Source organism: Cupressus sempervirens, chromosome 3 (genome assembly GCF_028749045.1).
Source record: "Cupressus sempervirens isolate cs-2001-9-10 chromosome 3, ASM2874904v1, whole genome shotgun sequence".
Lineage (NCBI taxonomy): Eukaryota > Viridiplantae > Streptophyta > Pinopsida > Cupressales > Cupressaceae > Cupressus > Cupressus sempervirens.
This window is the reverse complement of record NC_143120.1, coordinates 204,440,967-204,455,235: the sequence shown is the minus strand read 5'-3', so window position 1 is coordinate 204,455,235 and position 14,269 is coordinate 204,440,967. Positions and strand designations below refer to the sequence as shown.

The 14,269-nt window shown below is 34.7% G+C and overlaps 1 protein-coding gene across 1 annotated transcript in view; it reads right to left on the bottom strand.

Annotated features, from left to right (window-relative positions):
* The window catches only part of GC2 (golgin Putative 2), a 117,261-nt gene that overhangs the window by 18,800 nt on the left and 84,192 nt on the right, over nucleotides 1-14,269 (bottom strand). Inside the window, exons 6-7 of the mRNA XM_089819040.1 lie at nucleotides 2,433-2,485; nucleotides 2,125-2,217 (exon numbers count right to left, since the gene is read on the bottom strand). Of these exons, the coding sequence (XP_089675166.1) occupies nucleotides 2,125-2,217; nucleotides 2,433-2,485 (146 nt within the window). The remainder of the gene's footprint in view (nucleotides 1-2,124; nucleotides 2,218-2,432; nucleotides 2,486-14,269) is intronic.

Genomic DNA, 14,269 nt, shown 5'->3' with positions numbered 1-14,269 from the left:
CAAGACATGAATATATCTCTTTTAATATCTTCTCCAAATATGTCTCTTAATTTTCATTTTACCACTTATTATTATTTATATGAGAATATTTAAAAGAATGTGACTTTTCTAACTCAAAAGTCACTTCCTTATAAAAATAAATCACACCCCTTCGTAAATAATAATTAATCAGGTGACGTGGAGTGACTCAGATATAATAGTTTTGCCGTGTCTTGGTATTAGTTTTTTAAAAAGATTTATCTGCTACTGCAAAACTTGTTTTCTCTGCAATTCTCTGACAGTGACAGGAATAAATAAATAGCTCTGAGTCCCGACGTGTGTATTAGACTGGCATCGATCCAATTTGGGATATTTTTAAGATTTATCTGCACACTCCAGCCTCGCTGGTATCACTGCCTTATATTGAATGAAGTCACTATTTTCATCTGCAATCTGGACTGCATAATATTGACAACTATAGCTCTCTTCTAATCTGTTAGGCATTACCAGAATGAAGGTTCATTAGATAATGTACAAATAGGTAGGGCATTATCAACATCATTTAACAAACTTTCAAACTCGTCATCAAGAATTCCATTGCTTAGGCTTGGTTGATCGCTAAATTATTCCAGCTGCAGATTATTACTTGCCCCTGTTTCATAACCATTTTCCTCTTCATTTTCCAGATGCACAATCCTTAACATTTGGTGTACTTCATCAAATTTACAAAATGTCCCTTGAGGCAAAACTTAAAAATTTAAAGATAGTGCATAAATGAAGACCCTAAAAATTAGGGATCCATCACAAGGGACGCGGGTACAGTTTTTCAACATCCCCAATCCGTGCCAATTTTGTCCCCAAAAGGGGATGTTTCCTTTTGCAAGAACGAAAAGTTTCCGAAACTCAGGGATGGAGCCGGGTATTGGGGATGGTCGGCTAGTAACAAAATCCGTCTCCGAATTCCCAAAAATTTAAAAACGTCAGCTGAATTGCAAAAGTTCATTTTTTTTAATTTTGTTATGGATGGGCCCCACGTGGTCTCTAATATCAAATAAATAATTGTAAAGCCTATTTTGGATGCTAAAAAGGCCAACTCTCTTTCCTTTCTTCATTTCATTCATTCTTGGCAAGAAGAAGAAGAAAGAGTAGCAGTAGCAAAGCTACCCCTCAGCCTACCCCTTCCAGTGACTTAGACCCTAGCTCTGATGTTGATCTTGACTTAGATTACCAAAGGACAGCCATATATTTGGCATATATCATTTGAAGATCATTATTGATTTGATTTATATGGAAATATGATTACAAAGTTGAACGTCTATGTTATTGTTTAGTTTTACAGTTTTATTGTTTAGTATTTTAGTTAAACTTCTCTTTATGCCATTTTGATCTTTTGAATGAAGCTTGGAGCCTTTGGACAATTTTGCTATTATATTTATGCCATATTTTTACATGAAAGTGTCTGAATCTAGTTATTTGGTATGTAATCATTGTATTGAGCATCTAAAATGTCTGTGGTGAATGGTTTATCATTGTTATGATATGCATATTTGAATTCTCTCTCTATACATTAAAAAATTAAAATTTCCCTATTAGTATTTATTTAATAGCTGTCCCCTGTCGTCCCCCTAAAATTTGGCTTCGAACTGTACGCGCACTGGAAACACGTCCTTGTTCCCTGAAACGCTCCCATCCCCGAAACTCTGGAGCATATAGTTAAAAAGCCTTCTCTTAATAGACGGGATGGAGTGAGTATGCTTCTGCCTTTCCTAACTGCATTCACACAACGATTTATAGAGCCTATAACCTGAAAAAACCTTAAGAAATTTCACTGAAAATAGGATACATTATGATGAATTGCAGTTCATTTGTAGATATTTATCAATATCAAGGATTATTTAGGTATGTGTCTACTAAACAATAGTCACATATTAAATATTTAATTGTTTGTTAGTTACCAGTCAGTATCTCCATATTTTATTACAGTTCAGCCATTTCCACAAGAGAAAACCATAGAAAACATTCTGGCTGTTTCTCAATAGTGGCAACTTCACTGCATATATTTGAGCTTGATATAAATTTATTTTGAATCAGCATGTAGCAATGCACAGGACAATAATTGTTTAGATCGAAATTATCTGAGATTACCTTGACTTGCACTTGCTCAATTTTCTCACATAAACTTAACAAATTTTCATCAAATCCTTCTAGCTCCATCTGAATTTCTTTTGAAATATCAACCTGTAGACCAAACCAGCCAAATAGTCAGCAGACTCAGCACCGAATGGCTAATTTAGTGCAACTCCTTTCCCATCAAATGGAACCAATTTATACAATAAAGTTACTATCCACAAACAAACTTTTACTCATAAAAACACATTTCAATAGAACGACACAAAAAATATATATACATGTATACAGGAAATGTTGCTAGTAGATAGGATTGACAAGTAAACCTGATCAGAACCTGCTAGCTTATGGTGCAGAAGTGCCGCCTTTCTCACAAGCTCTGAGTCAACAAAAAAGAGACGTTTACTACTCTAATATTCTTCCAAGAATAGACAAAGATACAGTATTTTTCACCACATTTTACCAGTTTACATAAAATACAAATCTAATGTCAACTAATAGTATTTAACATAACCTCATTGCAACCAAAACATACTTCAGGAGCAAGTATACACTGTCCAGCATTTTAGACCTAAATAGCAGTAAAATTTCCCACTCACTGAAAAAGGTTTCAAATCATCAGGTTTATCAGGTAAAAGTAGTATCAACTATGTGCCTCACATATACAAATTGAATGTGCATTCATTCAGCACTAGATAGCAAATGTTTGAAAATTATTATTAGCTCATCCACTTCATGTTGATTAGTCAAAGCTTAGCTGGCTCTAAGTGCAATCATTAATTTTGTGGTTGAATATTTTTGTTCAGAAAATTAGAAAATCCACACGTTACTATAATTTGTCAATTCACACAAAAGATTTTATCACCTAGCAAGAATGAACTGAGGATGATAAGCATACAATACTACAATGTCCCATCTGCAATCATGGCAGTAGCATTCAATAAGGCATTGAATATTTGAAAATTCTATAGTTATACAACTTGTTTATTAGAAAAACCAGGGTGAATTGTTTAGCCATAAAAAAATTCATTAATTATATGAATTTGAACATTGCACAAATAATAAAATAAACTAAAAGAGAATGATAAAATTGCACAGAACATGGAGACTGATAAGAAAAACCTTCCAATCAAAGACACCACAAAAGTCTGATTCATTTCATTGAGAAAACTCACATTATCTGATTAACGGACTCCTAAAAACTAGCTTTGAATCTATTCTCTTTTCCTTCCAAACACATACCTCAACTTCCTCATGCAGATATTTACCAAATGCAAAAGCATATATCCAATGATATACTTTTCCAACACTTGCAATTTCATTCAACATAGGATGGATGCAACCACCCATTACAATTTAGTGGTGATACATTCTCATTAAGGTGCATATTTAATTATTATTAATTAGTTTAAATTAGCCCACTGAAATTTGTCTTATTATGCCATAATATATAAAGCTGTACCTTATATAAGTAAACATTACGCTCCACCGTTGTCCAATTTACTGATTAAAAATGTGTAATAACTCTTCCCGAACATAGTGTCTCATCAAGATTTTGTGATGCAGGAGCATCTTGCATGGGAAAATTATTGAAAAAAAAAAAAAAAAAAACTGGAGGAGAGAGAAAGTGACGAAAATTAAAGGAGAAATAATAAAAAAAATAAAAAGGGGAAAAAAGGAGAAAAGAAAGGAAAAGGGGATTTCTATTTTCGAGGTGCATAGGTGGCATAATAGAAAAAATAAAAAATAAATGGTTGTCATTCCATTTATCGAGGTGTGTGGGAAGAATTCTAGAAAGTTATGAATATTGTAGAAAGTTGTGGATATTGTAAAAGGTTATGGAAGTTGTAGAAGGTTGTGGATATTGTGTAGGTGGAATTCTAGAAGGTTGTGGATAAGTCATGCATTGGGTGGTAAGTGCCTATTTAAGCAAAGCATATGAGCATTTCTAATCAAGCTTGAGAAGTGGAAGCTCGAGAAGGAGAAGCTCGAGAAGGAGAAGTTCGGGAAGTAGAAGCTTTGGAAGGAAAGCTTGGAAAGGTGAAAGTTGTGGAAGGTGAAGCTTGGAAAGCTTGGAAGGCTTCAAGGTGTGAAAGAGAAGGAGGAAGTGAAGAGTGAGTTTTCCTGAGTCTGTGGACAGAGTGCCGAATGTGAGGCAGTTTACGCTTGGATCTTGGATAAAGTTGGAGAAGAGCTAGTGACTGCGGTTTAGAAACAAAGAGGTTGCTTGGTGGCTTGCGAGCACAAGTTGAGATCTTGGAGGTTTCTACCAGAGTGTGGATCTGGACTAGCTTGGGCTTGGATTGAATCTTGAGAGATCTTGTAGAAATGTTATTGTAATTGCTAAGGATTTTCAAATTTAATAAAATTTCTTGGGAAGCATTTTATCTCTCTTTGTCTTCATATTGTTGCATTCTTGGTTGTGAGTTGGTAAGGGTGGTGTGGCCCTTCGTTAGTGGTATCAGAGCGTACTACATCAAGTGGTATCAGAGCCGTACTTCATCATTTTGTGAGACCAAAAGCCTTTCTAGGATGGCAGCTGTGATCCATAAGGATCAAAATAATAAAACTTGAAACATAAGTTGAATTTCTGAAATAGACACAGACAAAAATAAAATGACAAATTCAGAAAACTTGCTCACAAAAAAGGGTAAATCCACATTTTTGATATGAATCTACACCCACAGAAGTGACCGAACTGTTAAAAACTCAAAACTGAATCAAAACAATGTTCTTCCCATTTCCATCTTCTTGAGGATTCTGATATGGTCTGGTGGACGTTCCAACATCACCAATAACTATAATTAGTGGTGGAGAGGACATTTTTAGCATCATGTTGAGAGAAGAATTTGCGAAACATAATTGTTCATAGTTTGTAGAGGCTTGTTAGAGTAGTAGAAGAACAATCATTGTTACAGCATCTGTTCTTCTTATATTAATTCCATAAAAAATGGACAAGCATTTGTAATTACCAAAGTTGATTTTTCCCTATCAAGGCATCTTTGGTAAACTCTTGAGTTATTGTGTTAATTCATTTAATTACCAGCATGTTTAGTTCTGATTTTTCAAAACATCCATGTCTTTAAAAATGCCATCTATTGGGGCAACTAGAATGGTAGTTTCAAATCTTTGTAGTTCTTAAATTATACTATTTTGAGTTCTTAAATTATACTATTTTGAGAGTTCATGGATCAAATCTATGGACCACTTCCTATTAAGATAATATCTTATACTTTCTATAATAGTCAACTACTTGTCTATAGTCCGTCTTTCAGTCTAGATAGGAATGTTTCCTATCCCGTCTCTTTTTTCTTCAGTCCAGATAGGAATGTTTCCTATCCTGTCTCTAGTTTTGTTTCTAATTCCGACTTCAGTCTACGTTGTTTCTTTTAGAAACAATGTCCTTGTAATTCTTTATAAGGAACATATTTGTTCCTCTGTTAATCAATGAATCATTCAGAAATCCGTTAATCTGCCAACTCTTCTTGAATCTTGTAACATGGTATCAGAGCTATTACTTGAATTTTTTCGAAAAAATTTATAATTTCTTCGTGAAATTATTTGTTTAAATTTTTTCAAAATTTTTTCTATTGAATTTCTCTAAAACCCGCTTAGGGTTTCGGCCTAGAGAAATTCCCAAACTCGGGTCTGCCTGTGTTTGTTCAGCACACTCTAGCCCCATTCGTCCATGCACATCGATCCTTGAAGAAAAATCTGCCATTTTTTATCAAGAAATCTGAAGTTTTTTCAAGCTTTTTTCAGCTAGGGCTCAACTGGGTTGTCCTTTTTTTTGGGTGCCTCGATTTTTGAGCCAGCGGATCCAGAAAGCGACAGCAGATTCCTTCTGGGTTTTTCGAGCTCTCTTCTGGGTCATTCTCTGATTCTTCTGGGTCTTTCGTATTTTTGCCTCGAAAAATGTGCCTTCACAGATTTTCACAGATTTTCATTGAAAAACGTGCCATGGAATCGCTGACAAATATTCTACTCGAACATAATTCCAAATTCAATGGTCGCAATTATGGAACCTGGAAGCAGCGCATCATCGCAATCTTCAAATATCGAAACACCGATCAACTTGTTCTGGGTGTTCGCAACGTCCGACTTCTCCGGGTCCTGATCAAAGCGAAGCTGCATTTTTCGCCTTCTGAATCTATTTCTGTTTATTTTGGGTTTGTTGATTTTCTCCTCAAAAATCATTTCAAGTTGTCTGTAATACGCAAGGTTGCGTGAGATTCTGGGTTTGTTGATTTTCTCCTCAAAAATCATTTCAAGTTGTCTGTAATACGCAAGGTTGTGTGAGATTCTGGGTTTTACCATTTTTTCCACAAAAACGAAGTTTTGTAATTGCAACTTATTTTGAGTCATAGCACTCTTCTGGCAAAGCTTCTTGGTTTCAGCATTCTGTAGATCCAGGGAGGGTCTCAGTTATCACAGAATGTTTCGTCATCCGTACGTTGACCATTAAGGGAGGGTATTAAGATAATATCTTATACTTTCTATAATAGTCAACTACTTGTCTATAGTCCGTCTTTCAGTCTAGATAGGAATGTTTCCTATCCCGTCTCTTTTTTCTTCAGTCCAAATAGGAATGTTTCCTATCCTGTCTCTAGTTTTGTTTCTAATTCCGTCTTCAGTCTACGTTGTTTCTTTTAGAAACAACGTCCTTGTAATTCTTTATAAGGAACACATTTGTTCCTCTGTTAATCAATGAATCATCCAGAAATCCGTTAATCTGCCAACTCTTCTTGAATCTTGTAACACTTCCTGTTAAAGTTGTAGCTTCATTCGGATTGATTCACTCTGATATACATTATGTTATTGGTAATCATCATTTCCTATATATACTTATCCATGTTAACAATATATATATATATATATATATATATATATATATATATATATATATATATATATATATATATATATATATATATATATATATAAAATTCATGTTAATATAATATTATTTAAATGATGATTACACCAGAGACATGTCTCCTCTTCTCATATTTATATGAAATCTGCATTTGGAGATCATCAATAACAATGGCTATGATTCTACATTTGCAGAAACGATCAGGACTGCAAATGTAAGAAATAACAATATGAAATAATTTGACTTTGAAGTTATAGATAAGGATAGCACTATTTATTTACAGCCCAGATTGTATCAACAAAACCATGCTTGATGAGATTCATGGTCTTGTTTCTGATCTGCATGACTTGAGGCCACATTGGTTGAGAGTGCAGCGGTCATAGTGCAGAGGAAGAGGGAGAATTACGTGGGCCTCATTTTGACTATGAGCCTGGTTGAACCTGTGCAGGCAAATTCCATTCTAAAGCGGCGTAGATTAATACAAGTGAACACATTAAAGAAACAAGTTTGAAACACATGTGAACCGTCCAAATCAAATATGATTGCATTAATAATTGGACCAAAATTCTTTAGAAGAATTCTTCCAAACACTACTGTAAGGTGCTGAATAATGCAGGAGGATTCTTCAAAGCATTTTTAAATCTTATCATCGTCCATAAATCTGCATTGAATTTGAGCATTCACTATGTGGACTAATTCTGAAAGTGTGCAAGTGTTTTCTGAAATTAGAAAGGCCATTAGTGAAGCATCCAGAGCCAACTTATTGGTGCATTATGGATTGAGAGCTTTCAAACGATGAGGAAATGTTCAGAACTTGCACTGATATTGTGTACAAATAAGAATGCACACAAGAATCACCGTCATGATATATTCAACCATGCAAGAGTATAAATTCTTACAAATATTTATTTCATCAAACAATGACTACAGTGGAACAGTTCCATTAAGTAATAAATTTAGTAGATATATAACAATGACAAAATGAATACATGTGGAAGTTACATAGCCCAAAGACTATCCTATAATATCCAGCGCAACTTATTTGATAAAATAGAGGCGCACAACAACTTTATAATGTTGTAAGAATTCAATCTGTATATCCAATTGCCACAATAGATATATTTATTGAAAGATGAAGGGAGTGTCTCTATTTCCGAAGCATTTTATTGAGCAAGCTGCTAAATAACGATGACATCACCATATCGCAGTGAGAAGATTTAGAGGGTTGTAGAATGATATAACCCTAAAGTTTTGAAGACTAATTATTGTATGTGACATCCTGTTGAAAGTACCAAAATTAATAAAATATCTTCATGTTAATCAAAGTGATGAATACATAAAGGAAATTGTTTACTAATCTAGAAAGCTATGAGAATTAGAGATCATGTCCTTCAGCATGAGAACAAATGTATAAGCTCTATGTATACATGTGATGCCGAGTATAGAATGCCATTGAACATATACACACAATATTTCAACGCTAGTTCCATCCGTTCAAGATGACAATAAAACCTCGAACATTAGTGTAACATAGTATAAAGAAGAAAAATTATCAACATGGATTTACTTGAATGTTTTCAGTCCACTATTTTTCAAATTACTCCATACTATCTACTATACGTTAGCCAGGCCAGAAACATTTACCTCTGCAACTCGGTTTTGCTACAAAATACGATATGGATTCTCTAGGAATCGAGCTGTATGGAGGAATAAGAAATACATTAAGTCCTTCCTCACTGTTTTTAAATATGATTTTATATATTTACCATTGATTATAGATGTTTTTAAATTGATAAATTACTATATATGAGGGTAGGTGTTCCTCATTGATAATTTAATGATTAATTTGATAAATAGCTTATAAGACTATAATTCTCATATATAAATATATGAGATTTGTAAAGGATAATAAATATTAGTGATTTATATTTCTTTAGGAGAATATATATTTAAATTAGATATTTATCTATCTTAGATCGGATTGATGCAAAATTATTATTATTGAGTATTATAGTAGTTTCTCTCTTTTTATTTTATTTTACTATGAAAGCTATGTCCCTTGATCTTTTCCTCTGAGAATGTTATAAAAAGAAGAGGAAGATTGAGATAAAGAGTGAGTTTGACATTTCAAGCAACCTTAAAAAAGAGGGAGCAAATAGATGGTATGATTCAGTCAACTTTTGGTGATCTCAATCATATTGATTCAAAGGGAGTAAACCATGTTGTGATGGATTCCTTAGTGATCAATAAATCATAGCAGTCAAGAGGAATATGCTTCATGAATATACCTCGTGACTATGTTTTTAATAGGCCTACCCCCTGTATACATCATGAAAAAGTGACAACTTCTAAATGATGTCACTTATATTTACAGAAGTTACTGTAAGAAATTTGAGTTGTTGTGAGATGTTAATGAAGTTTTTAAGAATTCATTTGAACAATCTACGAGTCTCTCCTTGATGAATGAAACTTGACGTATGTGTTGTAGAGTCATTCATGTGGCACAATCATACTTGATCAAGATATTGGCGTATTGTGGACGAGTTTGATAAAATGGAAGGACATGTTCGCTTCTACTATTAAACTAAATGAATGTTTGGACCTTCGATGAACGAAAAGAGCAAGTTGGAACTTAGAAAAGGAGTTGTCATATTTGATACAAAATTGTTCAACAATATAAGAATGAGTGGAAATTTTACACTGTGGGGGGAATAATAGTCAATGTTTCATTCCCACTTGAATCTTATTTAGAGGGGAGATGTTCCATTCTCAAACAATCTAAAAGGACAATTACTGAATCTTCATGTGCAGATAAGTATTTTTATCTTTTACATTTATCTAATCTTTGTAGTCTCTCTTATTTGTAATTCTATACATACTATAAGGGTTATTTGCCTTGATTTTTTCCTTTATGTTTGAGTATATTCTTACAGGAAAAGGTTGGTACTTTACATATGCTACCAAATATTGTGTAGACTCAATCTAATGATAGTAGCTCCAAAGACCCTGATGATCAAGATGGATAAAGTGAAGGTCTTGAAGCAAACATCTTTGATGATTGAGATTATGAGATTCTTCTACATTAAGAGGGAGTATGACACTTCTTCTAAGGGAACAAGAGCTTAGAAGATTGATACTCAGAGGGAGTCTAAAAATACATGTGTGTAACTACATGATTTTGATGGACCCACTCCTATGTATATCATTTGGAAGTGATGACTTATCACTAGAAAATTAGATATCAGATTTAGAGTGAGTCTGACAAGAATCCTTGGGGAAGAGAGTCTCTAAGGGAGTAACTACTAGACCTGACTTCCCACGATCACTATTCAAAGGGAGAATTTTTTGAGATGCAATCCTTTGAGAATGATATCTTCTCTGTAAGGAGAAGTTCTAAGTGAAACTCCTTGTAATGTATTCCTTTTAGTGAGAGAAAATTATGGTGAAAGCCTTTGTATCACCCTCTAACTGGGTTCATGGTGGTTACTATTTCACATATGATATGGAATGAAAGGTGACGATCTTTCACTGATATATAAACAAAAGGTAATCATTATAAGATGACAATCTTACAAATGGTAGACCTGTTATCATGACAAATTTCATTAAATTGTTGTCCAAGAGTGCTGAAAGTCATGATAACGAACAGATAGAAGGTAATCATGATAACCAACTAATCATGGTTCATTGGCTCGGATTTTGCCGGACACCATGAGAACCAACTTGTTATGGTTCTTTTGGCTGGATCTTGTTGGACACCATGACATAGTTACTATTATAGACCACACTTAAAGTGGTGTTTAAGCTTATATTAAAGTTATGGAATTTGTTTCAATTGTGTGTTATAAAAGGTGAGATGATATCTCTTCATATACTTGAAAGCATAATGTGTTCTATATCAATCCTCCCTAACCAAGAGGGAGTGTTAAAGTTGTACCTTCAATCGGATTGATTCGATCTGACATACATTATTGTTATTGGTAATCATCATTTCCTATATATACTTATCTATGTTAATTATATATATATATATATATATATATATATATATATATATATATATATATTATTGTTGTATATTTATATGAGCTCCAAATCTGCATTTGGAGATCATCAATAACAATGGCTATGATTCTACATTTGCAGAAACGATCCTAGAAATTAACACTTCCAAGAAGCGAAGCAATTGGCAGAGTTAGCGAATGTTCTAAGAGTGTTGGTTTAGCTAATCTATATATTCATTAACTGAGATGCTATCTCTATAAAGTTCCCATTGAATATCAGTTAGCTTTTGCAAGAGGTATTCACTACAGCTCATATCTTCTGCAATACCCAATTTGCTAACAAGAGCACTTTTTACCACTACTTAGCTATCAGCTTCTGATATTGTAAAAGTAGCAAGATTGATTGACTGCCCACATAATGCAGTCAAGAGATAAGACTAGAAAAAATTTACAATGAAATTCATTATGCAATAGAAAAGGTATACCATAACAGATAAGCCCTCATTGTACACATAGGAGCTGACCATAGCCTGAAGGCTGTAATGGTATCATTCCTTAAAGTGGATAAACATATATTGCAGAAAAAAGACCTAGCATTTAGGTAAGTGCCTACAAAATGTACCCAAGTCAAAGTCATACAAATGCATGGTCCATGAAAACCTTGATATATCCAAGATTGCAATGTCCCCTGTTGGAACTGGACTTAATTTATCCTAAATTTCTCACTTAGGGTGAGAATTATAACATCCCTAATAGTATTTGTCATTCATCTTACTAGATTTAAGTTATCTTTAATGCTCATGTCCAACCTTATTACCATTCCAGCTCAAGATGGAAGGAGTAGGAGTAGGTGTTAACCAAGTTGCCTAGATACCAACTTTGCAATGGATTCCCTCAAAGTTTCAGGTCCAGGCCCTTAAGCCTTTCTTGGGACGATGCCCACAAGGTGCTTGGAGCCTTTGATCCCCACCCTATCTTGGGACAAAGATTCATTGCTTGGATTTATAAAAGCCCCTCCTTGGGAACATTACAGCTTTCCTTCTATAAGTCAATAGTAATAGGATTTTGGATATATATAAGTTTATCAATTTGTTATGAATGTGAGTTTTATATAGATGAATATAAATAATCCTGATTTAGTAATTTTTTTGTAGATCAATATTTCTCATTAGTATGTTACAACATTAACTGTTGTTAAACAGTGCTTGCCCGCATTGCAGATGATTCATTTCCTTTGATAATAATCATTATGTTTTCTTTATATTCAGTGATATAACTCCTCCTTCCTTCGTGATGACTAATAAGTGTATACATAATCTGCTATTCTTCCATAGAATAGCAGATATGATATATATTGAATAAGAAAATGTTCAGTGCTGGAGAAAATATGATATATATTAAATAAGATCATGCAGATGGTTGCGAAGTGGGGAGGAGCATCATTTGCCCCACCAGGTGAGCATAAATTGAGGACCACAATCTTGGATAGAGAGTATGCCAAGATCAGTATAATGAAGACCATGAGGACAGTTTGAGAGGAGTCAGGATGCAGCATTATCATGGATGGGTCAACGAACAGTAGGACCCATCCACTCAACAATATCATACTTACATACTCAGATGGCTCATTCTTTCTCAAGGCTGTTCATAGTTCAGGACATCAAAAGGATGTTGATTTTCAGTTTGACCTCCTTTAGACAGCTATAGCGGAGATTGGGCCACAAAATGTGTTCCAAGTTTGACTGGTGCACCACTTGTGCAAAGCTGCAAGAAGGCTTATTGAGGGAACATATAGACATATTTAGTGGACTCCATGTTCTGTGCATGTCATGAACAATGCACTCGAGGCCATAGGGATGATTGACTGAATTAAAGGAGTGATCAGCGATCCTAGAGATGTGCAAATGTGTATCTGCAAGCACCACACTTCACATGCACTCTTCAAAAGTTTTGCGAAGAAAGAGTTCCTAAAACCAGTTGAGAATAGACATGCATCCTACTTCATTCTTTTGGAGAGAATGATTGGGTTGCAAGAGCCACTGCAACTCATGGTTGTGAGAAATGAGTGGAATAGGTGGGATGGGTCCATAGAGCAGGGGAGGAGGGTGAAGGAGATAGTGAAGAGTGATGTATTTTGGAATGATGCAAAATACTTAGTTTTTATCATCACTCCAGTTTTCCAGGTCATTGGATATGGGGAAGGGGGTGCACCTAACCTTGGAGAGGTGTACAAGAACATTGATTCTATGCTTAGCCAAATGGTGACAGTTGTGCAAGAGAGGCACTCCAGTTCAGCATTCTACAATGAGCACATTTAGCCTATCATCCAACACAAATGGGACAACTTAAAGACTCCCCTACACATCGTTTCTTATGCATTGAATCCAAAGTGGTACATACATAGGCCTAATAGAGTTACACCAATTCAGGATGAAGAGGTGATTCATATCATGCCTACTTATTTTAATCATCTCTCTGTCTTATGCATCTTCTTCTTGAATCTTTTCTTAACTAGCATCTTTTATTTGCCAAAAATTTGAATTTTTGAAGTGAAGGAAGGGTTCTTTAAGTGCATTGACAGGATGTATGACTTTGAGTCTGTTGGGAAGGTTCGCACTGAGTGGACCAAATTCGCTACTCTTAGGGATTATAGGGTTGCACCAAAGGCTGACCTAATATGGCACAAGCGGATCCAATTTTGTGGTGGACTTGTCATGGATCGAGCTCAACGACTACTACAATAGCCATTTGTTTGTTGTCTCAGCTATCTAGTTCCTCAACTTTAGAACCAAATTATATGTATTCAAGAAATGTTTTGATTTTTGAAGTGTTAACTTTAAAGTTTTTAAGTTTTTTAACTTTAAGGGACCCTAAAAGTTTTACTTTTCAACATTTCTTACACTAGTCATTTGATTTCTATCTCAGGTATCTAGTTATTCAACTTCTAAGAAGAACTAGTCTAAGTATAGCTTCATCCACTCTCAAGAGGAACAGGCTTACCTCTCAAACAGCATAGAAGCTAGTGGTTGTACCTTGTGCCTTGTGTATCACTAATCACAAGACATGTGTGTACAAGGAGAACCCACAGCATGGTGGAATGTAGAGCGAGAGGAGCCATCACAAATTGATGACGTTGAGGATACTTCAAATGCAAGGTTTGTGTTCCTTTCGTGGCTCTTGACCTTGAAGAGTCTGATAATTTTGATGATGACAAGTTTGCTGACCTCCCAAGGGATGATTAGAGGCCTCCTTCACTACGATTTGGGCCTTCGCATTTTGATTT